This window comes from Leucoraja erinacea, chromosome 26 (assembly GCF_028641065.1).
Source record: "Leucoraja erinacea ecotype New England chromosome 26, Leri_hhj_1, whole genome shotgun sequence".
Lineage (NCBI taxonomy): Eukaryota > Metazoa > Chordata > Chondrichthyes > Rajiformes > Rajidae > Leucoraja > Leucoraja erinaceus.
Genome location: NC_073402.1, coordinates 30386904 through 30414188, shown reverse-complemented (window position 1 = coordinate 30414188; position 27285 = coordinate 30386904). Strand labels below are relative to the sequence as shown.

The 27285-nt window shown below is 44.3% G+C and overlaps 2 protein-coding genes across 2 annotated transcripts in view; one reads left to right on the top strand and one right to left on the bottom strand.

Moving 5' to 3' along the window:
* The first annotated feature begins 701 nt into the window (after positions 1 to 701).
* On the top strand, positions 702 to 8425 carry LOC129709925 (ras-related protein Rab-39A-like). The gene is made up of 2 exons (XM_055656616.1): positions 702 to 1046; positions 7472 to 8425. The coding sequence occupies exons 1-2, from the start codon at positions 718 to 720 to the stop codon at positions 7839 to 7841; spliced, it is 699 nt and encodes a 232-aa protein (XP_055512591.1). The 5' UTR covers positions 702 to 717; the 3' UTR covers positions 7842 to 8425.
* Positions 8426 to 14772: 6347 nt separating this feature from the next.
* taf12 (TAF12 RNA polymerase II, TATA box binding protein (TBP)-associated factor) overlaps positions 14773 to 27285 on the bottom strand; it is a 30664-nt gene continuing 18151 nt past the window's right edge. The window contains 6 exon segments of the mRNA XM_055656614.1: positions 14773 to 15186; positions 17336 to 17424; positions 21924 to 22038; positions 24433 to 24510; positions 26461 to 26619; positions 26621 to 26713. Coding sequence (XP_055512589.1) covers positions 15151 to 15186; positions 17336 to 17424; positions 21924 to 22038; positions 24433 to 24510; positions 26461 to 26619; positions 26621 to 26713 — 570 coding nt within the window. The 3' untranslated portion in view covers positions 14773 to 15150.

Here is a 27285-nt window from a genome sequence, read left to right as displayed (position 1 = left end):
GTGAAAAGTCCTGAGAGAACTTCACAACTCTCTCCTGCACCTATTTTCTATGTTTCTAACCGTTTAAGAAGGAACTGCAGATGTTGGAAAATCGAAGGTAGACAAAAATGCTGGAGAAACTCAGCGGGTGCAGCAGCATCTGTGGAGCGAAGGAAATAGGCAACGTTTCGGGACGAAACCCGAAGGGTTTCGGCCCGAAACGTTACCTATTTCCTCCCTGAAGGGTTTTGGCCCGAAACGTTGCCTATTTCCTTCCTGAAGGGTTTTGGCCCGAAACGTTGCCTATTTCCTTCGCTCCATAGATGCTGCTGCACCCGCTGAGTTTCTCCAGCATTTTTGTCTACCTCCAAGCTTAACTAATCAGTGATAAAAGTGGGCAAAAATTCAGATTCAATTTTAATTGTCATTGTCAGTGGACAGTACAGAGACAACGAAATGCATTTAGCATCTCCCTTGAAGAGCGACATAGCAAACGCTGGAGTAACTCCGCGATTTCACGAGGCAGCATCTCTGGAGAGACCCTTCTTCAGTGATATTCGTCCTCTGGAAATGAAATTCCATTCACATTGCATCCAATCCCCTTATCTCCTGTGATGGAGTTCCTTTGGAAAATTTGAAAGTGATTGCCATTGGCTAATCTCAGCAGCAGCAGCAGCAGCAGCAGCAGCAATCTCTGTGTTAAATTGGCAAACTGAGTTGAATTGAATCTCGTTTCAAATGAGTTCCTCCGGAGGGAGGACGCTGGCTGCTCGCTTTGCCTTTCGTCTCGACGCTATGGGCCAGACGCTGCCCACTCTGGGTGCAGTTTCCAAACTCAGAAACAAGCGAACAAACTTGGAGAAGGTCATTTGTCAATTCCGGGTGATCCTGGTGGGCGAGTCGGGAGTGGGCAAGACTTCTATCGTGCATCGCCTGACAGAGGGGACCTTCAAAGAGGAGCTGCAGAAAACCATCGGAGTGGATTACTACATCCACATGCTGGAGACGCCGGCAATCTATCGAGTCAAGCTTCAAGTCTGGGACACAGCGGGGGAAAAAGAACTCGGGTTCGTTTTTATCTTCCATTCCTTCTCTCCAGAGACGCTGCCTGTCCCGCTGAGTTACTCCAGCATTTTGTGTGTGTCTCGTTGCTTTTAAACCCACTCCTGCAGCTGTGTTTGTTGGTTTGATTGAAACATAGTAAATAGGTGCAGGAGGAGGCCATTCGGCCCTTCGAGCCAGCACCGCCATTCATTGTGATCATGGCTGATCATCCCCTATCAATAACCAGTGCCTGCCTTCTCCCCATATCCCTTGACTCCACTAGCCCCTAGAGCTCTATCTAACTATTTTTTTTGTTTTTTGTTTTGTTTATTAGAAGTTAATACAGTACAAAACAGTACAGTGGAACCTAACTTTAGGTGCCAACTATGTCATATCTAACTCTCTCTTAAATCCATCCAGTGACTTGGCCTCCACTGGCCTCTGTGGCAGGGAATTCCACAAATTCACAACTCTCTGGGTGAAAAAGTTTTTTCTCACCTCGGTCTTAAATGACCTCCCCTTTATTCTAAGACTGTGTGTGGCCCCTGGTTCTGGACTCGCACCAACATTGGGAACATTTTTCCTGCATCTAGCTTGTCCAGTCCTTTTATAATTTAATATGTTTCTATAAGAACCCCCCCCTCATCCTTCTAAACTCCAGTGAATAACTCCGGTGAAGTAAGGAGGAATCTTAGAAAAAGATCTTTGGTAGAAATGGTCTTAAGTGTGTTGAGGGGGGGGAGGGGGGCGGTCACAAAGTGCTGGTGTAACTCAGCGGGACAGGCAGCCTCAAAAATATTCTTTCAATAGAATTCCAAATTTCCTGGAATTTGATGGTGTTTCCTGTAATTTTCAAAATTGCTTCCTGCCTGCTATTTGTTGGGTTTCTTTTGCGGGCACACGTTGACAACACAAAGCAAAACAAGGCAAAACAGAAGGTAGACAAAATTGCTGGAGAAACTCAGCGGGTGCGGCAGCATCTATGGAGCGAAGGAAATAGGCAACGTTTCGTCCCGAAACGTTGCCTATTTCCTTCGCTCCATAGATGCTGCCGCACCCGCTGAGTTTCTCCAGCAATTTTGTCTACCTTCGATTTTCCAGCATCTGCAGTTCCTTCTTGAACAAGGCGAAACAGATCTATGCAACAACACCGTATCTGCCTGCATCTGTTACTCACTTGTACAGTGTTATGCAAGGCGGCTTTCGTTGCCTCCAACAGCTTTAGTTGCCATCGTTTTTTCAACCTGCTCTGTGTATCTCAGTCTCCTCCCCCCCCCCCCCCCCCCCACCCCCCTCCCTCCGCCCCTCTCCCTCCTGCCTTTCAGCCCCTTGACCCCACCCAAGGTTCTGTAACATTAAGGCCAATCCCACTTTCCACTGGTAATTTTTCACCTCCAGGCTTATCCAGAATTCTACCACTGCCTGAAAAAATAATCAAAGGCTCAACTTCCACTGAGAAAGAGAATTCCAAAGACTCGATGTTATACGATAATTTTTTCTGAACAGTCTGTGACCAATGGCGCTGTGGCCATAACACTACATTTAAAACCCTTAACGCTGCAGCCGGTAGCGCTACATTTAGAACCCATAGCGCTGCAGCCAACAGCTCTTTGTTTAAATTCCCAGGCGTTAAACAGACAGCGTTCGGTTTAAACCTTTGAGCACTAAACGGGCAGTGCTGTATGTATTACCTTTACACCCCTTCACGGGCTAGATGCGGACATTTCACGAAATTTCACAAAATTATTCAATTTCCCTAAAATTGCTCGAAGACAACCAGAATTTCCTGAATTTTGGGCAATTTCCTTCAAAGTAGCAACACTGATCTGTGGAGAACATGGATACGTGATGTGTCTGAGGTAATCTGTTTAGTTTACTGTCACGTGTGCCGAGGTACAGTGAAAAGCTTTTGTTACGTGTTATCCAGTCAGCAGAAAGGCAATACATGATTACAACTGTAGAAACATGATTGCAAAAGAAAGAACTGCAGATGCTGGAAAAATCGAAGATAAACAAAAATGCTGGAGAAACTCAGCGGGTGCAGCAGCATCTATGGAGTGAAGGAAATAGGCAACGTTTCGGGCCGAAACCCAAAGGGTTTCGGCCCGAAACGTTACCTATTTCCTTCCTGAAGGGGTTTGGCCCGAAACCTTGTCTATTTCCTTCGCTCCCGAAACGTCATCTATTCCTTCACTCCATAGATGCTGCCTCGCCCGCTGAGTTTCTCCAGCGTTTTTGTCTACATGAGTACAATCGATCAATCTACAGTGTACAGATACATGATGAGGGAATAATGTTTACTGCAAGGTAAAGCCAGCAAAGTCCGATCAAGGATAGTCCGAGGGTCTCCAATGAGGTAGATAGTAGTTCAGGACTGCTCTCTGGTTGTGGTGGGATGATTCAGTTGTCTGATAGCAACTGGGAAGACACTGTCCCTGAATGTGGAGGGAGGTCTCGGTTGGAGGTTGTGTCAGTGCTGGTAAGGGATGGGAGGGAGTATGAGGAGAGAGAGAGGGGTTCCAGATACAGTGAAGGAAAGGGGGCCAAGCAATACTGCATGCATGTAAGAAGATGTAAGGGTGGGCAGCGATTAAAGAAGGGCAGGGAATCATTGAATGAGAGGACATTCCAGGATGGGGAAGATTGTGTGTGTGTGTGTGTGTCAATAGACAATAGGTGCAGGAGTAGACCATTCGGCCCTTCATTAGTCATTAGTGTGTGTCGGTTTAGTTTATTGTCACGTGTACTGAGGTACAGTGAAATGTTTAAGAAAGAACTGCATATGCTGGAATAATCGAAGGTAGACAAAAAGCTGGAGAAACTCAGCGGGTGAGTACAGTGAACAGCTTTTTGTTGTGTGCTAACCAGTCAGCGGAAAGACAACACATGATTACAATTGAGCCGTCCACAGTGTACAGACACATGATAAAGGGAATATCGTAAATAACATTTAGTGCAAGATAATGCCAGTACCCATCAAAGATTGTCTGAGGGTTTCCAATGAGGTAGATAGTAGTTCAGGACTGCTCTCTGGTTGTTGGTTGGGTGTGCATGTGTGTTAGTGATCCATGGAGCAGTGTGTGTTCTGCAGTTGACTTGGGGCCCCTTTACAGTTGGACCAAGAACTCCCTTATGATGTCTTCACTTTCCTGGTGAAAGACTTTGAGGTTTGTGTAAGACCTTATAGAAACTTACAAAATTCTTAAGGGGTTGGACAGGCTAGATGCAGGAAGATTGTTCCCGATGTTGGGGAAGTCCAGGACAAGGGGTCACAGCTTAAGGATAAGGGGGAAATCCTTTAAAACCACAGATGAGAAGAACTTTTTTCACACAGAGAGTGGGCCCATCTCTGGAACTCTCTGCCACAGAGGGTAGTTGAGGCCAGTTCATTGGCTATATTTAAGAGGGAGTTAGATGTGGCCCTTGTGGCTAAGGGGATCAGGGGGTATGGAGAGAAGGCAGGTACGGGATACTGAGTTGGATGATCAGCCATGATCATATTGAATGGCGGTGCAGCCTCGAAGGGCCGAATGGCCTACTCCGGCACCTAATTTCTATGTTTCTATGTTCTATGTTTCTATGTAAGCATTTTCCCACTTGGGACTCTGTGGACCTGAATGTTGTCCCTCTGATAATCTTGCCAGGAGTGAGGGTTGCCTGAATTATTTGTGTAATCAGTCACGTTCACAAGTCATAGAACTAGAATTAGGCCATTCGGCCCATCGAGTCCACTCCACAATTCAATCATGTCTGATCTCTGCCTCCTAATCCCATTTTCCTGCCTTCTCCCCATAACCCTTGACATGCGTTATAATCAAGAATATGTCTATCGTTGCCTTAAAAATATCAAAGATAAACACAAAAAGCTGGAGTAACTCAGTGGGACGGGCAGCATCTTGGGAGAGAAAGAATGGGTGACATATTGGCCTGAAATTCCTTCTCTCCAGAGATGCTGTCTGTCCCGCTGAGTTACTCCAGCTTTCTGTGTCTATCTTCCGTTTAAACCAGCATCTGCAGTTCCTTCCTATGCCTTAAAAATATCCATTGACTTGGCCTCCACAGCTCTATGTGGCAATGAATTCCACAGATTAACTACCCTCTGATTCAAGAAGTTCCTCCTCATTTCCTTTCTAAAAGAGCGCCCTTTAATTCTGAGGCTGTGACCTCTGGTCCTAGACTCTCCCACCAGTGGAAACATCCTCTCCACATCCACTCTAAGTGTGCCTATGCAGGTCTGTGCAGTCTGAGGAAGGGTCCCGACCAGAAATGGCATCTGTCATAGAGTGTGGAAACAGGCCCTTTGGCCCAACTTGCCTATGCTGACCAACATGTCCCATGACCAACACTCTTGCCCGTTGTCCATTCCCTCCTCGGATGTTTTCTGACTCGCTGAGTTCCTCCAGTACTTTACGTTTTGCACAAGGTTCCAGCATCTGCAGTTTCTTGTGTCTCCATCTGTTTTGTGGATCTTTCTCCGAAATTTTGCGAAATTAGGAACGTTATTAAGAAACTTAATATCACAAATCTAAACTCCTGGGGGGAGGGGTTGGATTGGAAAAGCAGATGATGGGTCACTTCTGTTTTGTGGAGATATTGTTGGTCACTAAAGGAAAATGGTTGCAGGAAACTATTTGCAGAAATAACACACCATTGGATCCAAACAAAAGGGGACCTGACTAAACTGCAGATAAATCAGGAATTCAGTAATCTCTTGGTTCAGGATGAAATTCTTGACATTCTTCCAATGTCATTCTTTATGATTTGTTATGCTTTCTCTCCAGCAGGCATGAAGTGTGGAGCAAACTTGTGCTTTTAACAACTTTACTTTGTGCTTTTTTAATATTTTATTTAAGAATTTTTTTTTTATTTTTTTTTTTTCCGTTTTTATTTTCCGCGTGAAATGTTTAAGTTTTTATGTGCGATGCTCCGGTATTCCCTGGGAAACGTCTTGTCATTTTGCACTGTACAACTGTTGCTTTGCAAGATGACATAAAGGATGATACTGGTAATATCAATTGCATAAAATTTAATGGAGCATTTTAAACCCAAACTGATTTTTTTTTCTTTGAAGTGCTATCCTTATTAACTCTCTGCATCTCCTCTTTTCCCACTCTTTTTTTTTTTTTAAAGCATTTCCCTCTGCCTATTGCAAAGGCTTGTATAAATATTCACCTTTTTGATCAAGATTTTGCAACCTATCCAAAATTTCTTGGCATTAAATTATTTCGGTAACACTCCTTCATGTTTCCCTTGGCTAAAAGTGCTGAAGAAGAAGGGTCTCGACCCGAAACGTCGCCTATTCCTTCGCTCCATAGATGCTGCAGCACCCGCTGAGTTCCTCCAGGATTTTTGTCTACCTGTATGAACACGTTGTTTTTGCTGTTGGGTTTGTCTGACTGGTTTTCAGTGATGCATTTGATAAAGTCCCTTATGGTGGGCTGATCCAGATGATTAACCTGCAAGGAATCCACAGTGACTTGGTCTTTGCATTCTGAACGAGTTTACTTAGGTGATCAAGGGTTGCGATGCAAGGGTGTTGTTCCAAGCTGGCGATCGGTGACCAGTGGAATTCTGCAGGGGTCAGTGCTGGGACCTCTGTTTGTCTGATGTATATAAATGACTTGGGCATAAATGTAGAAGGAGTGGTGAGTTAGTTTGCAGACAACATCAAACTTGGTGGAGTTGTGAAGGAGACTGTCAAAATATACAGGGGGATATACGTCAAACACAGAATTGGCAAATGGGGTTTAATTCGAGTGTGTTCAAAGTGAGGTGTTGCACTTTGGGAGATTGAATGCAAGGGAAAAATGAACAGTTAATGACAATGCAGGAGTAGGCCATTCGGCCCTTCAAGCCAAAACTAGTTCATCAGGCTGTCAGCAGAACTATGAGGCTTCCCCTGAATCTGGATGTGTGCGTTTTCACACTTCTATACACCTTCACCCCACTCCCATCGGGCAAGAGGTATACAAGTGTGAAAACGCACACCTCCAGATTCAGAAGGTAGACAAAAATGCTGGAGAAACTCAGCGGGTGAGGCAGCATCTATGGAGCAAAGGAAATAGGCAACGTTTCGGGTCGAGACCCTTCTTCAGACTCCAAGTTCTCCTCCAGATTCAGGGACAGTTTCTTCCCAGCTGTTATCAGGCAACTGAACCATCCGAGCACAACCAGAGAGCAGTGCTGAACTACTATCTACCTCATTGGTGACCCTTGGACTATCCTTGATTGGGTTTTACCTTGCACTAGATGTGATTCCCTTATCATGTATCTGTACACAGTAATTGGGTCTCGATTGTAATCATGTATTGTCTTTCCGCTGACTGGTTAGCACGCAACAAAGGCTTTTCACTGTATTCAGGTACATGTGACAATATACAAATCTAAATTCATTGACTCTTGCTCATGTGATCAGACCATTTGATTTGATTTTTTTTTTTTTTTAAAGGACAATTACACAATCCCATCTCCAGATCATGCTTGGTGGTTTGCTGGTGTTTGACATAACCAATCGTCATTCTCTAGACTACATCAGGAGCTGGCTGGATGAGTGCGGTGATGTGTTTGACCAAGGTCAGTGTGTCTTCCTTCTCGTTGGCCACAAGTGCGACTTGTCAGCTGAAAGGACGGTGCCAAAAGAGGAAGCGGAGCAAGTGGCTGCGGACTTGGGCATGGGATACATCGAGACTTCTGCCAAAGACGGCACTAACATACAGGGAGCCTTTCACACACTGGCGTCTTCCATCGCTGAGCTGGTGAAATCTGAAGTCGACGCGGGAATTAGCGAAACACAACGTCTTGTCCTCCTCAATCGATGACAACGTTCATCTTTGTGGGTCGTGGGGGGCATCTCTGGAGAGAAAGAACTGGTGACGTTTCGGGTCCTCAGAATGAGAGTCCGGGGGGAGGGAGACTAGAGATATGGAAAGGCATGGTGTGAAAAGGACACATCAAAGCAGATAACGATGACGGAAATGTTGACTGGGGATGTTGACTGGGGATGAAAGGTGATAATGAGGCACACAAACACGACTTTTAATCAACAGGACAGTGAAACTAGTTGGAAATCTAGGGTGGGGGAGGGATGGAGAGGGAGGAAAAGCGAGGGTTACTTGAATTTAGAGAAGTCAACATTTATACCGCTGGGTTGCAAGCTGGCCGAGGGCCTCTCCCCCACCCTAGTTCTCCATCTAGTTTCACTGTCCTCCTGGTTAATTTCACTGGTTGTCAGCTTCCCCTCAGCCAACATCTACATTACCTTGTTTAAGAAGGAACTGCGGATGCTGGAAAATCGAAGGTAGACAAAAGTGCTGGAGAAACTCAGCGGGTGCGGCAGCATTTATGGAGCGAAGGAAATGGGCAACGTTTTGGGTTGAAACCCTTCTTCAGATTGAAGAAGGGTTTCGTCCCGAAATGTTGCCTATTTCCTTCGCTCCATAGATGTTGCTGCACCTGCTGAGTTTCTCCAGCACTTTTGTCTATCTGCATTACCTTGATCATCGTCTGCTTTGATCTGTTGTTTTCACACCTTGTACCCTTCCATATTCCCCTGACTCTCAGTCTGAAGAAAGGTCTCTACCCAAAACGTCACCCATTCTTTCTCTCCAGAGATGCTGCCTGTCCCCGCTGAGTTGCTCCAGCATTTTGTGTCCATCTTCGGTGTAACCTGGCATCTGCAGTTCCTGCCTACACATTCGGCTTGGTGCCAGCTAGTTTTGATGCTGGTCGAAGATAGACACGAAATGCTGGAGTAACTCAGCGGGACAGACAGGCAGCATCTCTGGAGAGAAGGAATGGGTGACGTTTTGGGTTGATGCTGGTTCATTGCTGGTATAATGCATTATTTGACTGACAATGTTAAACGGGCTGGAAGTTGATACGCCCGGTCAAACACAGTTGTTTCTCAACCAGCAGCTGGGTTGGGGTTGAGATTGAGAGACCATTTAATGACTAAATTAACCAAGATGACTACCCATTCTATTTATAGGTGTGAAGTCTTTAGGTGTTAGGTATGAAGAAGGGCCTCAACCAGAAACCACACTCATTCCTTCTCCCCAGAGATGCTGCTTGTCCCGTTGAGTACTCCAGCATCTTTGGTGTAGACCAGCATCTGCAGTTCCTTCCTACACACTGTTTCTATGTGATTTTATTTCTTTTCACCACATTCAGATTTGGTGACTGGGATTTCTTTCATATTACTGATTAAATGGAAAATCAAAAGAATACAGATATTGGAAATCAGAAATATAAATGGAAAATGGTGGAACAACTCGAGTACGGCAACTTCTGTGTAGAGAAAAACAGTTGAAGTTTCAACCTGAAACGTGAACTGATTTTTATTTCCATTGATGCTGCTTGATCAGTTTTCCTATCATTTTAGTTTTCATTTTTGGATATTATTTCAATATCTTCCAAGTGTTAAAGTTCACAAAGGCAGTAGTAGTTATTAAAAGTTAAAACACTCTAGTTCCTGCTCAGGAAAATGCTATTTTAAAAATTCCAAATGCAAATATTTTAGATGCAAAAAATCATCAAACCTTGTTTCATGAACTTTTAAATGTTTCTCAACTGTGTTGTGATATTTAACTGAAACCCATATATTTGCTACTTTATGCAAGTTAATTCACTTTATTAATTTTAACAATTATTTGTACGTTGTTAATTACTAGTTTGAAAATAAAATTGATCTAAACAGATCTCCAGCAAGTCTATTTTCTGTTGAGATTAAACATTGGACAAAATGATTGATTTTTACAGTTTTGTTTCTAGTCCAACACAATCTGGTAAGCACAAATTAATTTGAATGATTAATGCCTCTTTGATTAGTTATAATTTATTCGATTTCCACGGCGTTTTGTTTAGTTTTGAGACGCAGCGCGGAAACAGGCCCTTCTGCCCGTGCCGACCAGCGATCACCTTGTGTACACACTATCTTACACACTAGGGACAATTTACTATCTTACCAAACCCACCTGTATGTCTTTGGCGTGTGGAAGGAAACCGGAGCACCCGGAGAAAACACAAGCGGTCACAGGGAGAACGTGGAAACTCCGTACAGACAGCACCCAAAGTCGGGATCAAATCCAGGTCTCTGGTGCTGTAAGGCAGCAACTCTACCGCTGTGCCACCTGCAGCGCTCAAGGTAAATTTAAAGAACAAATCAATTGCCTCTTTGAAAGTTACTTAAACTGAATCCAACCCATCACTTCAAACTTAGTTGAAAATATAACTCTGTTATTTGTGTTTTTAATCTTTTTTGGGGCATGGATAGGGTTGAAGGTCACATTTTTTCGCCTGGGGTGGAAATGCCAAAGGCTAGAGGGCATAGCTTGAAGGTGGTGGAGGGCAAAATTTAAAGGAGATGTGCGGGCAAGTTATTTTTATGCGGAGAATGTTTAAGAAGGGACTGCAGATCGAAGGTAGACAAAAATGCTGGTGAAACTCAGTGGGTGAGGCAGCATCTATGGAGCGAAGGAAATGGGCAACTATTTCCTTTGCTCCATAGATGCTGCCTCACCCGCTGAGTTTCTCCAGCATTTTTGTCTACCTTTTATGCAGAGAATGGTGGGAGCCTGCAATGGGCTGCCAGGGTGGTGGTGAAGTTAGATATGAAGTGGAGTTTAAGAGGCTTTGGATCAGATGCAGGTAGAGGAGCTGAACCAGGCAAGTTCCTGTGTTGTAGTATTAGTATGCTTATAGTTCAGGACAACCAACCTGGCTAATGGTCAAATTCATTGGATACAGTTTGATTTGAATCTATCATTGTCGGTGTAACGGTGGTGCAGTGGTAGAGTTGCTGCCTTATGCCCCTGTCCCACTTAGGAATATGAAAGGAAACCTCTGGAGACTTTGCGCCCCACCCAAGGTTTCCGTGCGGTTCCCGGAGGTTTTTGTCAGTCTCCCTACCTGCTTCCACTACCTGCAACCTCACGGAAACCTTGGGTGGGGCGAAAAGTCTCCAGAGGTTTCCGTTCAGATTTCCTAAGTGGGACAGGGGGCATTACAGCGCCAAAGACCCGGGTTCGATCCTGACTATGGAATGCTGTCTGTGCCCAGTAGAATCTTCTCAAGATAGACACAAAGTGCTGGAGTAACTCTGTGGGTCAGGCAGCGTCTCTGGGGGAGAAAAAGGAATTAGGTGGTGTTTTGTGTCAAGACATTTTCATCAGACTGATGAAGGGTCTTGATCTTCTCAATGTGAGGATTTACAACACTAAAATTGGAGGCATTTGTTGAGTTTTTAGGGTTTCTGACATTCTTAGCACCTAGTGCCCCAAATATTTACACCCAAATAGAACTGCAAATACTGGAGCAGGGTCTTCAGACTGAAGAAGGGTCCCGACCCGAAACATTGGCTATCTAAATCCTCCATTGATGCTGACTGACCCATTGAGTTCCAACAGCAGTTTGTGTTTTGCTCTTGCATTTAATGTCTTAATACTAAAGTGAAAATGACTAATATCATATGCTATAAAATACTGAATCATAGTTCATAATCAACTCCTTGGTGTTGAAACATTCTAATTATTCATGTTGACCTTTTATGACTGTGAACAGCGGTATATTTTGATGTACAGTAAACTTTTCCAAGCAAAATGACTAATGTGGTTTCGAGATGCAGCGTGAAAACTGGCCCCTCTACCCACGCTGACAGTAATCCCTGTATCCTACATTCTAGGGACAATTAGTAATCTTTACCAAATCCAATTAGCCTGCAATCTTGCACGTCTTTGGAATGTGGGAAGAATCTGGAGCACCCGGAGTAAACCCACGCAGTCACGGGGAGAACATGCAAACGGCACCCGTAGTCAGGATTGAACCCGGGTCTCTGGTGCGGTGAGGCTGCAACTCTAACGCTGTGCCACCGTGCCGCACACAACTTAAATGTTGTAAATTCATAAACGGGGTTGGAATAGTTTAAGAGGTCAGCTTATTCCAGCCTCAAACATATTTTGGGCCAGAGAATTACAAAGCTTTACAGCCTTTAAATGTTCGACTATTGATTCAAAGCTTTTGTTTTAAGATATTAAGCAACTCCAACCCGGTTCAGGATCTAATTCTATCAGATTATTTTGGTTTTCTAAACTCCATGCTTAGTTTAGAGATACAGCACGGCAACAAGCTCTTCGGCGCACCAGGTCGATGCTGACCATCGATCACTCGTTCACACTAGTTCTGCATCCACTCCCCGCACACTTGGGGCAATCTTTTGTGGCCAATTAACCTACCTACCTGCCCCCAGCTTTGGGATGTGGGAGGAAACCCACACGGTCATAGGAAGAACATGCAAACTCCACATAGACAGCGCCCGGGGTCTGGATTGAAGCTGGGTCTCTGGCACTGTGAGGCAGCAGCTGTGCCACCTTGAATGTGAAAGAAAATATATAAATAGCATAACCACAGTCACAAGTGCAGCTTCAGCACAATACAAATGAATAAATGATGGGAAAATCAATGTCGCCTATGTAGAATGTTATATAGTTAAGGGATTCTGCTGCATAATTCCAAAGACCTTGTGATTTTTAGTTTAATGTGTGTACAATTGTCAAAATCAAATATTGAACTTACCTCCTCTCAGTGGGAAGAGTTGTTGAAAAGTGGTATTATATAAGTTGCAATATTGATTTTAGGTGTAAAGCAGCTGTCTACATCTAGCCCATGGGGAAAAAAGCTGGAAGGGAAATCAATCGAGAGCATGTGAAGTAAATGATAACCACAGATCAATGCCAAAGAGGAATTCTGTGGAATTCTCTACCACAGAAGGCAGTGGAGGCCAATTCACTGGATGTTTTCAAGAGAGTTAAGGGCCTGTCCCACTGTACGAGGTAATTCAAGAGTTCTCCCGAGTTTTCCCCTGATTCGAACTCGGAGAATGTCCATAGCATATTCGTGGATGTCTCATAGCGGCTAGTACGAGTAAAAAGTAACCATTTTTTTTCATCTAAGTATTTTTTTTCTCGTGGGCATTTTTCACAGTGTTGGAAAAACGTCTCGAGTTTACCGGATTTTCCGAGTACCTACCGTTACTTGTACGAGCCGCTACGGGACATCCACGAACTCCTACGGACCCGCTATGAACATTCTCCGAGTTCGAATCAGGGGAAAACTCGGGAGAACTCTTGAATTGGAAACATAGAAATTAGATGCAGGAGGAGGCCATTCGGCCCTTCGAGCCTGCACCGCCATTCAATATGATCATGGCTGATCATCCAACTCAGTATCCCGTACCTGCCTTCTCTCCATACCCTCTGATCCCCTACCTTGTACAGTGGGACAGGCTCTTTAGATATAGTTCTTGGGGCTAACGGAATCGAGGGATATGGGGAGAAAGCAGGAACGGTGTACTGATTTAGGATGATCAGCCATGATCATATTGAACGGCAGTGCTGGCTCAAAGGGCCGAATGGATTACTCCTGCACCTATTCCAGAACAAGGGGTCATAGTTTAAGGATAAGGGGGAAATCTTTTAAAACCGAGATGAGGAAAACCTTTTTCACACAGAGAGTGGTGAATCTCTGGAATTCTCTGCTGCAGAAGGTAGTTGAGGCCAGTTAATTGGATATATTTAAGAGGGAGTTAGATGTGGCCCTTGTGGCTAGAGGGATCAAGGGGTATGGAGAGAAGGCAGGAACAGGATACCGAGTTGGATGATCAGCCATGATCATATTGAATGGCGGTGCAGGCTCGAAGGGCCGAATGGCCTACTCTTGCACCTATTTTCTATGTTTCTATTTTTTTATGTTTCTAAAGAGCACGGCAATTCGGGGAAAGGCAATAATTAGCACTTAACCAAACGTGATATCAGGACAGAAAATTATATGCACAAAGTGCAGTTGTGGATAAGGACCCATGCCTTGTACTTCATCGAGGGTAACCTGTACAGCCACTGTCAGGGACTGTCTCTTCCCAGCTGTTATCAGCCAAATGAACCATCACACCAACAACTATGGAGCAGTCCAGAGCTACTATCCACCTCATTGGAGACCCTTAGACTACCTTTAATCAGACTTTTTTGGACTTTACTTTGCACTAAACATTATTCCCTTTATCCTGTACTCTGTGGACGGCTTGATTGTAATCATGTATAGCCTTTCCGCCGACTGGTTAGCATGAAACAAAAAAAGCATTTCACTGTACCCAAGTACACGTGACAATAAACTAACCTAAAGATGTTTAAGGCTGTGGAAAACATAGAAGAGATGGCCTATCCCATAAGCAATATTAGAGAGCTTTACACAATTAGCCTGATTGCACTATTGCTTTTAACAGCCTCGGTGATAAATATATGTACACAAAAATGCTGGAAACTCAGCGGGTGCAGCAGCATCCATGGAGCGAAGGAAATAGGCAACGTTTCGGGTCGAAACCCTTAAGGAAATGGGCAACGTTAATCCGAAACCCTTAAGGAAATGGGCAACGTTAATCCGAAACCCTTAATGAAATAGGCAACGTTTCGGGTCGAAACCCTTAAGGAAATAGGCAACGTTCATCCGAAACGCTTAAGGAAATAGGCAACGTTTCGGGTCGAAACCCTTAAGGAAATAGGCAACGTTAATCCGAAACGCTTAAGGAAATAGGCAACGTTTCGGGCCAAAACCCTTCCGGGTTTCGGCCAGAAACGTTGCCTATTTCCTTCGCCCCATAGATGCTGCTGCACCCGCTGAGTTTCTCCAGCATTTTTGTCTACCTTCGATTTTCCAGCATCTGCAGTTCCTTCTTGAACACTGATAAATATATGTACAACGTGCTCAAGTTGAGTAATATTTTATTGGCAAAAATGGTCAACATTACCTCTATACAAAGATATGAAAACCAACTACTTAACACTCCACCAAGTCCCAATAGATCACACTACCATTAATCAACAAAGAAACGGCACAGTTTCACACACACACGCACACACACCATTCACTTTGTACAAGTCCTTAAAGTTTGTATTCGCCAAGGAGAATCAAGCACCAAACATGTTGCTACAGTGTGTTGGTACGAGTACAAAGGGATGTCATGAGTTCATTTTCACACCATCAGCCATAACAGGTTCCTCTCTACAGAACTCCAGGTTCAGCCTGAGAATGTGACGCGATGTTCAGAACTTTGTTGCAGACATGATCTCTTCATCAAAGCTTTTATTTTTTGGTTGTTTTGCGTATTAGTGCCATTCTCTGCAAGAAAGAAAGTGCGTGGTCATGCAAAGATATGAATAAAAATTTGCACCCCTTACAGGAAATCAATAGAATTTAAAACATGCCACCCAGAAGTCTAACCAACCGTTCAAAAACAGGCATAATTAGATGAAGGCATTAACAAGAAAGACATTCTCATAAAAAGACGTATAGTGCTGCATTTCCTGTCAATTGGAAGTTTATATAACAATACTCTCTGAATAAGTCACCCACGGACTAAGTAATGTGCAGAGTCAGCAAGAAAAGCTGCCAATTATTTTGTCTCTTGGCAAATTTCCCTGAGTAGGTTTATGGAACAAGTTGCTGGAGGAAGTGGGGTGGGGGGGGGGTACAATTAACAGACATTTGGACTGATACATGCGTACAAACAATTTAGAGGAAAATGGGCCAAATTGGACTGGCTCAGGAAGACACCTCGGTCAGCATGGGGAAGTTGGGCCGAAGGGACTGTTTCCATGCTCATTAACTTAAGGACACCCATCCTAGATACTGAATAAATTATTCTACCAAAGGGACAGAATTCAGTCACACCTTAATATTAAAAAGCGAGGAAGTGCACTCACACCAGTTGGTCTCTTAAAATCAAAATATCATTGGAGTTGTAGAAACAAGGAACTGCAGATGCTGGTTTACACAAAGTGCTGGAGTAACTCAGCAGGGCAAGCAGCATGTCCGAAGAACATGGATAGGTGACGTTTCAGGTCGGGACCCTTCTTCAGAGTATCCTGACTCAAAACATCTTCTTCTCCAGAGATGTTTTGATGGCGATGCTGCCTGACCTGCTGAGTTACTCCTCCGCTCAGTTCGCACTAACCAACCTGATCTCCCAGTGGCTCAACACTGCAACTCCCCCTCCCATTCTGAGTCTGACCTTTCTGTCCTGGGCCTCCTCCACTGCCAGATTTGCGCGAGGCCCAGCGCAAATTGGAGGAGCAGCACCTCATATTTTGCTTGGGTAGTTTACACCCCAGTGGTACGAACATTGGCCTCTCTAATTTCATAGTCCTTGCTTTCTCCCTCTTTTCCATGCCCCTTCTCAGCTCTCCCACAAGCCTACTGTCTCTGCCTCTTTCTTTCTTTTTCCCGCCCCCCCCACCCCCCCCCCCCCCCCCCCCCCCCCCCTGCATCAATCTGAAATACGGTCTCTATTCCTTCTCTCTCTGTAGATGCTGCCTCACCCACTGAGTTTCTGTGGCATTTTTGTCTACCGTCGATTTTTCCAGCATCTGCAGTTCTTTCTTAAACACGCTGAGTTATTCCAGTGCCAAGATTGAAATTCCACTGATGAATAACTTCTATAGATTTTTTTGTTGTCTGGGAAGGCCAGCATTTGCTGCCCATTGAGAAGGCGGTGAGCAGTTGTCAAGCCGTGCAGTCCCTCAAACGAAAGCGCTTCCCCATTGGCATGACATGAGCGCTCATTAGAAAGTTTAAATGCGAATACACTAACATTTTATCAGTTTTAAAAATATTTCTGTTACAGGCCCAACACCTCCTTTAATCCAGTCTTAGAATAAATGGGAGGTCATTTAAGACTGAGGTGAGAAAACACTTTTTCATCCAGAGAGTTGTGAATTTATGGAATTCCCTGCCACAGAGGGCAGTGGAGGCCAAGTCGCTGGATGGATTTAAGGGAGAGTTAAATAGAGCTCTAGGGGCTAGTGGAGTCAAGGGATATGGGGAGAAGGCAGGCACGGGTTATTGATAGGGGACGATCAGCCATGATTACAATGAAGGGCCGAATGGCCTCCTCTTGCACCTATTTTCTATGTTTCTAATCCAGACAAAATGACGAGATGCACTTGGAAACATAGAAAATAGTTGCAGGAATAGGCCATTCGGCCCTTTTGAGCCCCATGCAGCCCAGGCTCTGGAACTCCGGCCCAGCCGGAGACGACAGATCCGTTCTCATAACCGACTTCCGCAGCCAACTTTTCGGGCCGGTATCTCGGCCCCTGGGTCGCCTAGGTGGGACTTTCCCTTAGACTCCTCTCAGAAGCCGTGACCTCCGTTGGTCTGGCAAAACGGATAGTCCAGAAAGACTGAAAATTGGCGATGGAACTGTATTTTTTTCAAATTATCTTCATACAGCAATAAAATATATATTTACAGCGACAATATATCTGACCTGTTTATGAGCTTCAGTTGTGCAGGCCTTTTTATAGGGCCTAATTTCATCTGAACCAAATCCTGGTATCCACATATTCCACTGGCGTTCTGTAACAAAGAGAGTATACATACATTCAAATACCAATGATAATTATCCACGTGACATTTCAGCACCTTTACAAAAATTCTGACCGAAAAGTAAAATAATCAATAATCAATATCATTAATCAATACCACATGAAAACAACATTGGGTAATAACCTCTGGAGATTAGTGTGACAATAACTAAATGGTCATTAAAAAGTGTAATTATTCAATCTATAACTAAGATATTGCAGTAATGTTGTAGCATCAATTGTAGCATTTAAACATCAATCATTTGAATTTGTTTGCAAGACATTAATACCGCGCCACAAATATTTTTAGCTATTTAATATTTCTATCACTTTATTATCTTCTCATAGTTTTTAAATATATTTTTAAAGGGACAATATATCTGACTGTTTATGACTATTAGTAATTAGTAGTCAGGTCTGGGGGAGTTCCCCCCATATAATCCCGTGCTAGGGGGTACCATGTAATCCCGTGCTACCTGCTCCATGGTCGGATAGTCAGCGACTAAACCGTCTCCCCCACCTGGTTTGCCAGGTGAGGAGGGGGCCGTGGACCCCCAGCAGGACCAAAAACAAGACCTGTCAAAGGGCGGATGAGCTCCGGGCGAGGCAGCGGCCATCCACACTTCCGTAGAAGTTGCGATCACTGTTGAACACAGCATTGTAAGGCACCGTGCCCAATGATGTTTTCAACAATGAAGGTGATGATGATGAATTCTAAGGGGCCACAATGTACAACTCAACCTAGCATTAGGGGACAGGGACATATGCGATGAAGAGGTGTGCATAATAAGGCCAGAGACGCAAGTTTAAAGACACAGAAATGAAATTTTAGTTTAGTTTACAGATACAGCGACGAAACAGGCCCGTCGGCCCACCGAGTCTGTACCGACCAGCGATCCCCGCGCATTAACACTATCCCACACTAGGGACAATTTTTTTAATACCTACAAACCCGTGTGTCTTTGGAGGTAGACACAAAATGCTGGAGTAACTCAGCGGGACATGCAGCATCTCTGGAGAGAAGGAATGGGTGACTTTGAGGATTGAGACCCTTCTTCAGACTTTGGAGTGTGGGAAGAAACCGGAGCCCAATCCATACAGATAAGCACCCGTAGCCAGGATGGCACCTGGGTCTCTGGAGCTGTGAGGTAGCAACTCTACCACGGTGCCACCGTGCCGCCCACGGTGAATCGGAATCAAAGTGGCATCATCTTTAACGGTGGTTTTGAGAACTATTAAGTTCTCAATTGGCCACTTTGCGGGAGGATATCTGCAATCTTTTCCCAGTTTGGTCGCTGCGACTCCAGACCCAAAAGGAAAGCATTTTATACTTAACCACACCCGAGATGGCCTGCAGTCGTTAAGGATGGAATGAAGACAGAAAGCGGTGAGTCTGTGGAATTCATTTCCACAGACGCCTGTTGGGGCCAAGTCTTTGGGTATTTTTAAGGCGCAGATTGACAGACTCTTGATTATTACGGTTATGGGGGAAGGCAGGAAAATGGGGGTGAAAGGGTAAGATAGACAAGCCATGACTGAATGGTGGAATAGACTTGATGGGCCGAATGGCCTAATTCTGCCCCTACAACGTATGACCTAATTCCCAGTAAAAATAGATTTCTCTACTTGATGCTGACCACCGATTATCAATTTCCATCAATCTATCCTTTTCCCTTCTAAAGATTCAGGAATAAAATTCAACTTTTACTGAAATGCATATGGAATTCTCAGTATTTAAGGGTTTTCAATGAAATCAATAAGGATATTATAGCTCAATACATTCATAAATGGAATTAGAGACAGAACACCGAAGCACACAACCACTCTCAGACTGGCGTACAACAATGTTGAGAACGATATATTTTTTAAAGAGATTTATCGTGGAAATAGGCCCCTTCGGCCCACCGTGTCCACTCCGGCCATCGATCACCCGTATGCTATCCCACTTTCTCATCCACTCCCTACACACTACGGGGCAATTAGCGGAGAGGGCCAATTAACCTACAAAACCGCACGTCTCCGGGATGTGTGAGGAAGCCAGAGCACCCGGAGGAAACCCACACGGTCACAGGGAAAATGTGCAAACTCCACAAAGACAGCACCCGAGGTCAGGATCGAACGTGGGTTTGTGGCGCTGTGAGTCAGCAGTTCTGCCAGCTGCACTTTGTATATTTTATTCCCCCTCTACCTATTATACTTGGGTTTTGCTAGATTGTATTTGATGGCATTACATGAATTGATTGGATAGCATGCAAAACATGACTTTTCACTGTACCTCGGTACACGTGACAATAATAAATCTAAACCCAAGTCGAGTCTTTGGTAAAATCTATCTGATGAAGCGATAATGATACGTGTTGGAAGTTATAGTATAGTATCTGGTTATTATTGTAAGTAAATGTCCCACTGTGTTTCCTACGTTGACCACAGATTCAGGAGATTAGGGTTGCGTGGTAACCCAGCGGTATTGCTGCCTTACAGAGCTAGAGACCTGGGTTTGATCCTGACCTTGGGTGCTCTCTGCATGGAGTTTGTACGTTCTCCCTGTGACCACGTGGGTTTTCTCCAGTTTCCTCCCACACTCCAAAGAAGTGCAGGTTTGTCAGCGAATTTGCTTCGCTCAGTTGTAAAATGATCCCTAGTGTGTGTAGGTTAATGAACGGGGTGACTGTTGGATGGTGCGATCTCGGTGGGCCTAAGGGCCCGTTTCTGAGCTGTGTCACTTAAGTCTAAATCCAAATATTTGACTGGCAAATGAGAGTGGCGCAGCGGTGGAGCTGCTGCCTTACAGTGAATGCAGCGCCGGAGACCCGGGTACGATCGTGACTACGTGTGCTGTCTGTACGGAGTTCGCATGTTCTCCCCGTGATCTGTGTGGGTTTTCTCTGAGAACTTCGGTTTCCTCCCACACTCCATAGATGTGCAGGTTTGTAGGTTAATTGGCTTGGTAAAAGTAAAAATTAGTCCTTAGTGGGTGTAGGGTAGTGTTAATATGCGGGGATAGTTAGTCGGCGTGGACCCGGTGGGCCAAAGGGCCTGTTTCCGAAGAGTATCTAAACTAAATTAAAGGTCTTTCCTTCATGTGCAGCCAGCTGCATGTTATGCCGCCTTCGACACTGTGGACCATGAAATATTAATTTCCCGATTACAGCAACAAGTGGGCATCTGTGGCAGTGCCCTGGGATGGTTCAGGTCCTATCTGGCAGATAGAACCATGCGTGTAAGCCTTGGTGGCCTTGAATCCTCCTCTGCTCACTTGGCATATGGGGTTCCACAGGGCTCAATTTTAGGGCCCCTGCTATTCTCCCTTTATCTACTTCCACTGGGCTCAATTTTAAGAAGGCATGGCATCTCCTTTCACTTTTACGCGGATGATAGCCAGTTGTATATGCCACTCAGGAAAGAAGATAATTATTCCCTAAAATCACTTCTGTCTTGTCTTGAGGACATTAAGTCCTGGATGGCCTTAAGCTTTCTGGGACTTATCGAAATAAAGACAGAAGTGATTTTGTTCGGCCCTAATGGCTGCCGAGAACCTCCCTCTGTTGACTTGGGTCCATTTGCAGAGTTCGTAAAGCCAACAGTTTTAAACCTGGGTTTTATGATGGACGGTGATTTTAAATTAGATAAACAAATAGGCGCAGTGGTTAAGTCCAGCTTCTTTCACCTAAGGAAGCTGGCAAAGGTGAAGCCCATTCTCGAGCGGCAGCATTTTGAAACAGTAATCCATGCCTTTATTTCATCTCGGCTGGATTACTGTAACGCGCTCTACACTGGAGTCTCACGAGCTTTGTTGGCTCGTCTCCAGTTGGTCCAAAATGCTGCCGCTCGCCTTTTAACCGGAACTCGAAAGAGGGAGCACATTACGCCAATTTTGGCCTCCCTTCACTGGCTCCCAGTGCACTTTCGAGTTCATTTTAAAATTCTTTTATTTGTTTTTAAATCTTTGAATGGCCTCGCCCTGCCTTACCTCTCTGAGCTGCTCCACCTATATGCTCCTACCCGGTGCCTCAGGTCAGCGGATCAGATGCTCCTTGAGGTACCAAGGTCTAAGCGGAAGCTCAGAGGGGATAGAGCCTTTTCTGTTGCTGCCCCGGCACTCTGGAACACCTTGCCGCTGCAGATCAGACAGGCCCCTTCACTGTCCATCTTTAAATCCTCCCTAAAAACTCACATTTATTCACTGGCTGAGACACTGGCTGAGACATTGTTCCTGTTTTAGTGCTTTTAATGTCTTTTAATTTTTACTGTTTTTATAGTCCTGTCGTCTTAATGGTTTTAGTAGTTTGTAATAACTTTTTGTTGACTTCCCATGTACAGCACTTTGTGGTAACTGATGTTGTCTAAAAGCGCTTTATAAATAAAGTTATTATTATTATGCCTTTAAGGGAGTGAAGAGAGAGTCATTGTCATGCATTGAAAACAACAATGACATTCTTACTTGCAGCAGCATGACAGGCTATAAAATAAAAATACTTTTCCAAACCGTACCAAGGTGCAACTGAACGTCCTTGACTTCCAGTGTGTTTGACTTCCGGTGGCGAGCGAGCTGACATGCGGCACTCACAACACTTTCAATAAAATCATCAGCAATCTGCAAAAGCATCTGCGCGAGAGAGAAACAAAAGTCTTTCCTCATGAACGGCCCTTCAACCAGAGGTCCAATGCAAACTTCATTACAGGTTTGTTTTTTAATGAAAGAACTGCATTAATGAATGAAAAGACTCGGGAACAATCGAAGGTAGACAAAAAAAATACTGGAGAAACTCAGCGGGCAAGGCAGCGTCTATGGAGAGAAGGAATAGGCGACGTTTCAGGTCGAGACCCAAAGGGTCCTAAACAAAAAATGCTGGAGGAACTCAGCGGGTGAGGCAGCATCTATGGAGAGAAGGAATAGGCGTAGTTTCGGGTCGAGACAAGGTCTCGACCCGAAACTACGCCTATTCCTTCTCTCCATAGATGCTGCCTCACCCACTGAGTTTCTCCAGCATTTTTTGTTTACCTTCAGGTTTTATTTAGATGTCTCATGTGGCAACCAAGCATAAGCCACACACCAATTTCATAAATAAATCTTCAAAGAAATGCTTCATGTAAACAGCTGCTCACTCAATTACCAGCAAATGTTTTCAGCAAACTTATAATCCAACACTAGCAAAGACAAATAAAGATCAATACTTAAGGTTATAATATACATGGGCATCACTGTGGATGAATACAGACACGTATACATTAGGTTTGAGCTCCCTCTAGTGTGGTGGGAAGAATTTAAAAAAGAAACATTTTGTAATCTTAACAAGTCAGACACACACGTTTGTCTGCATGAAGTTTGTACAGTCTCCCTGTGACCGTGTGGGTGCTCTGGTTTGCTCCCACATCGCAAAGACGAGCAGGTTTGTAGTTCTATGCTGCACACTACAGAGGGGACAATTAACCGACAAAACCTGCACATCTTTGGGATGCGGGAAGAAACTGGAGCACCTGTAGGAAACCCACGCGGTCACAGTGAGAACATACAAGCTCCGTACAGCCAGCACCCGTAGTGGGAAATGGTTAGACTTTAGAGATACAGCATGGAAACAGGTACTTTGGCCGACCGAGCCCACCGACCAGCCAGTACCCCGCACACTAGTTCTATCCTATACACTAGGGACAATTTACAGAGGGCCAGTTAACCTAGTGTGCGGGGATCGCTGATCAGCGCGGACTCAGTTCGGCTGTTTCTACGCTGTATCTCTGAACTGAATTGAACATCAGTGGGATTCTTATGCTTGACTGTCTTTAATTAACTGATACTGCCAGAGAATACAGCTGAACTTGATTGGGTTCAACATTTATCCTTTGGTTTTCAACAAGGAATTGTTTACAGCAGCAGCAGCAGCAGCAGCAAAGTACTCCCACCAGTATTGTTCTATTAACTAGGCACATAGGAGACTGAAGCTTCATGACTTATACAGCTAAACACTAAAGTGCATTCAAGCACTGCTCTATTAAAACAACCAAAAGATACTTTTCTGGTCCCATATATTTTTTTTAGTAGAGATACGGCATGGAATAATGCCCTACAGCCCACCCTGTCCATCCCGACCATCGATCACCCGTTCACACTAGCTCTATGCTAACTCACTTTCTCATCCACTCCGTACACACTAGGGGCAAATTTACAGCGGGCCAATTAACCTACAAACTCACACATCCTTGAGATGTCGGAAAATGCCCACAAGATCACAGGGAGAATGTGCAAACTCCACACAGACAGCAGCCAAGGACAGGGTCGAACCCAGGTCTCTGGCGCTGTGAGGCAGCAACTCCACCAGCTGTGCCACTCTCCCGCCCACATCTTCTCATCTTGAATATATTTTCTTGTCTCCTCTTTAATATCAATTGAAAATCTGATGCTCAATTTGAAATTACCAGGGATCATGCAACTACCATTATTCATCAGCAAACCCAGATGGCGAGCTGAAGGTTGAGCATTATCAGAAAAGGATAATGCAAGAGATGATGGAAGGATTAAGTAATTATTTGAGTTTTAAGGCTTTTAAAATATTGTCTGGAAGGAAAAATAAGTGACAAGGGCACTGCAACATTCCTTAAATAAAAGATTGATATTTAGTCAGAGGGTGGTGGTGAATCTGTGGATTTCATTGCTGTGGAGGCCAAGTCAATGGATATTTTTAAGGCAAAAGGTTGGCAGATCATTGATGAGTACGGGTCGGGTGTCAGAGGTTATGGGGATAAAGCTGGAGAATGGGGTTAGGAGGGAGAGATAGATCAGCCATGATTGAATGGCGGAGTAGACTTGATGGACTTAATGGCCATATTCTGCTTCTATAACTTATGAACTTATGATATGATGAGGGAAAAAGAGCCTCCTCTTGTGACCGAGTGAGAAACTGTATTTCTCCCATTTAATGAACAAAGAGATTTCAATGATTTTGTTTTAAAGATAATGAGCCAATGCTTTGCATTTTTAAGACTATGAACAAGGTGCAACACTTACTTCTTCAACATCCTCATCAAGTTGTTCATTTGGATCAATTTCCCGTACCAGATCCTGGAGTTTCTTCTTGCTCAAGACCTAAATATAGAGTTAACACAAACAATATGCAGATGTTTGATGCTAAAATGACAGACCGTACACTGCACACCAGGTGCCTATTCTATATCAAAAGGAGGCCACACTCTTGTTGGTAAAGCACACGAGTCTACAGGGGAGATAATGTAGAAAATGTAGAACTGCAGATGCTGGTTAATACACAGGAGGACACAAAGTGCTGGAGTAACTCGGCGGGTCAGACAGCAACTGCGGAGAACATGGATAGGTGACGTTTCACAGAGTGCTGGAGTAACTCAGCGGGTCAGGCAACATCTGTGGAGAACATGGATAGGTGACGTTTCACAGAGTGCTGGAGTAACTCAGCGGGTCAGGCAGCATCTCTGGAAAACATGGATAGGTGACGTTTCGGGTCTAAACCCTTCTCCAGACACTGTCAGTCTAAAGAAAGGTCTCAACCTAAAATGTCACCTATCCACATTCTCCAGAGATGCTGCCTGATCCAATGTGTTACCTCAGCATGGTGCCCTTTTTAAAGGAGATAATGTGTCCCAAATAAAATTCCTAATTCTGCAACTCATATTTATGATAACAAATGTATAAATCTATCTATTTCTAGCAAGCAGAATACATCAGTGAACCTGCCGCCGCTTAGTTCCTGTAGGAAAGAACTGTAGATGCTGGTTTAAATCAAAGGTAGACACAAAATGCTGGAGTAACTCAGTGGGGCAGGCAGCATCTCCAGCCAGATACTGCCTGTCCCGCTGAGTTACTCCAGCATTTAGTGTCTACCTGGCACTTAGTTCCTTGTTGCTAATAACTGCATATTCACAAATGTGCTTGGAACTTCAGATACCACCAACAGGATCTATACTTGTACTCACCCCCCCACCTCTCCAAACATTCTTTCCTTCCCGGGGATTCAGAGCCCACATCAAATGACCAGATGTCCAAACATTTGAGCATTTCACAGAGCAAAAGATGTGCCAAGAACTCTAGTTTTTGTGCGTGAATTTAATGATTTTTTTTTTTTTTTAAAGTATGTCACTTCTGCTGCTCACAACTGAGGTTTTTGCAGTAATAGCCCGATTATTTTTGAGTCACTGAACAGTTTTATTTTACAGCAGAACCTGTAGGACCCTTTCCTTAAACTGGCCAAGTCGGATGGGTGGAGGGAAATGAAGGATCTGGTCATATTCGACCTGATCAGTTAAAGGCAGCAGATTCTAATTAATGCACCCAATAGGCTTTCATGACACATTTCATCGCTTCAGCATTACAATTTAAAAACTTCAGGATTTATTGAAATTAAATTCAGATCTCCACATCATTAATTAAGGCATCTAAATGTGAGTGTTATAATTTATCCATCATATTTATCCCTGACAGAAGGAGGATTCTGACGTGAAATGTCACCTATTCATGTTTTAGACAATAGACAATAGGTGCAGGGGTAGGCCATTCGGCCCTTAGAGCCAGCACCGCCATTCAATGTGATCATGGCTGATCATCCCCAATCAGTACCCCGTTCCTGCCTTCTCCCCATATCCATACTCCGCTATCTTTAAGAGCCCTATCTAGCTCTCTCTTGAAAACATCCAGAGAACCTACCTCCACCGCCCTCTGAGGCAGAGAATTCCACAGACTCACCACTCTCTGTGAGAAAAAGTGTTTCCTCGTCTCCGTTCTAAATGGCTTACTCCTTATTCTTAAACTGCGGCCCCTGGTTCTGGACTCCCCCAACATCGGAAACATGTTTCTTGCCTCTAGTGTGTCCAAGCCCTTAACAATCTTATATGTTTCAATATGTTTCATATAGATACATGAAATGGGAATAACATTTAGTGCAAGGTAAAGCCAGCAAAGTCCGATCAAGAAACGTCCGAGGGCCATCAAAGAGGCAGATAGTTATCCCGGCGATGTGGCACACCTACTTTGTGTTTAATAGTAATTCAAACCTTAAAATAATTGTACCTGGTTGCCTTCTGGACTCATACGTCCTCCCGAGCCCGGTGTTCCAGGTATCTTTACCACTGCGGCACTGTTTGCCATTGTATTGGGAGGCGGTGTACTCGAGGGATCAGGCTTTATTGAGGGAAAGTTTGTCAAATTTATAAGAGTCGCAGGTCCAAAACTGGTTCATAATCTGTTGGGCTTTGGCCTTTAAATCATTCAGTTTCTCCAAATCCTGTTTCTGCTTCAGGGTGTGCGGGCCAGGACCAATTAACTGTTCAAAAACATTAAAACAAAGCACATTGTTAATTGTGGCGTGGAGCACGTTGTCAAGTGTTAAATGCAGCATGTTCCAAATCTATGTTTCGAGATGTTAAGATGGTCAAATCATTTTTTAACAAAGAGTTTAAGATGCTGGAAAATCGAAGGTAGATAAAAGTGCTGGAGAAACTCAGCGGGTGCAGCAGCATCTATGGAGCGAAGGAAATAGGCAACGTTTCGGGCCGAAACCCGGAAGGGTTTCGGCCCGAAACGTTGCCTATTTCCTTAAGGGTTTCGGCCCGAAACGTTGCCTATTTCCTTAAGGGTTTCGGCCCGAAACGTTGCCTATTTCTTTCATGGTTTCGGCCCGAAACATTGCCTATTTCCTTAAGGGTTTCAGGCCGAAACGTTGCCTATTTCCTTCGCTCCATAGATGCTGCTGCACCCGCTGAGTTTCTCCAGCACTTTTGTCTACCGTTAACAAAGAGTTTATTTTTGGCATATACCTTCCGGTCAAAATCAAAGGGCAAAATTGAACCCAAGTGGCCAGGAGGGCCAACTCCTGCACCATTCTGCCTCTCACTT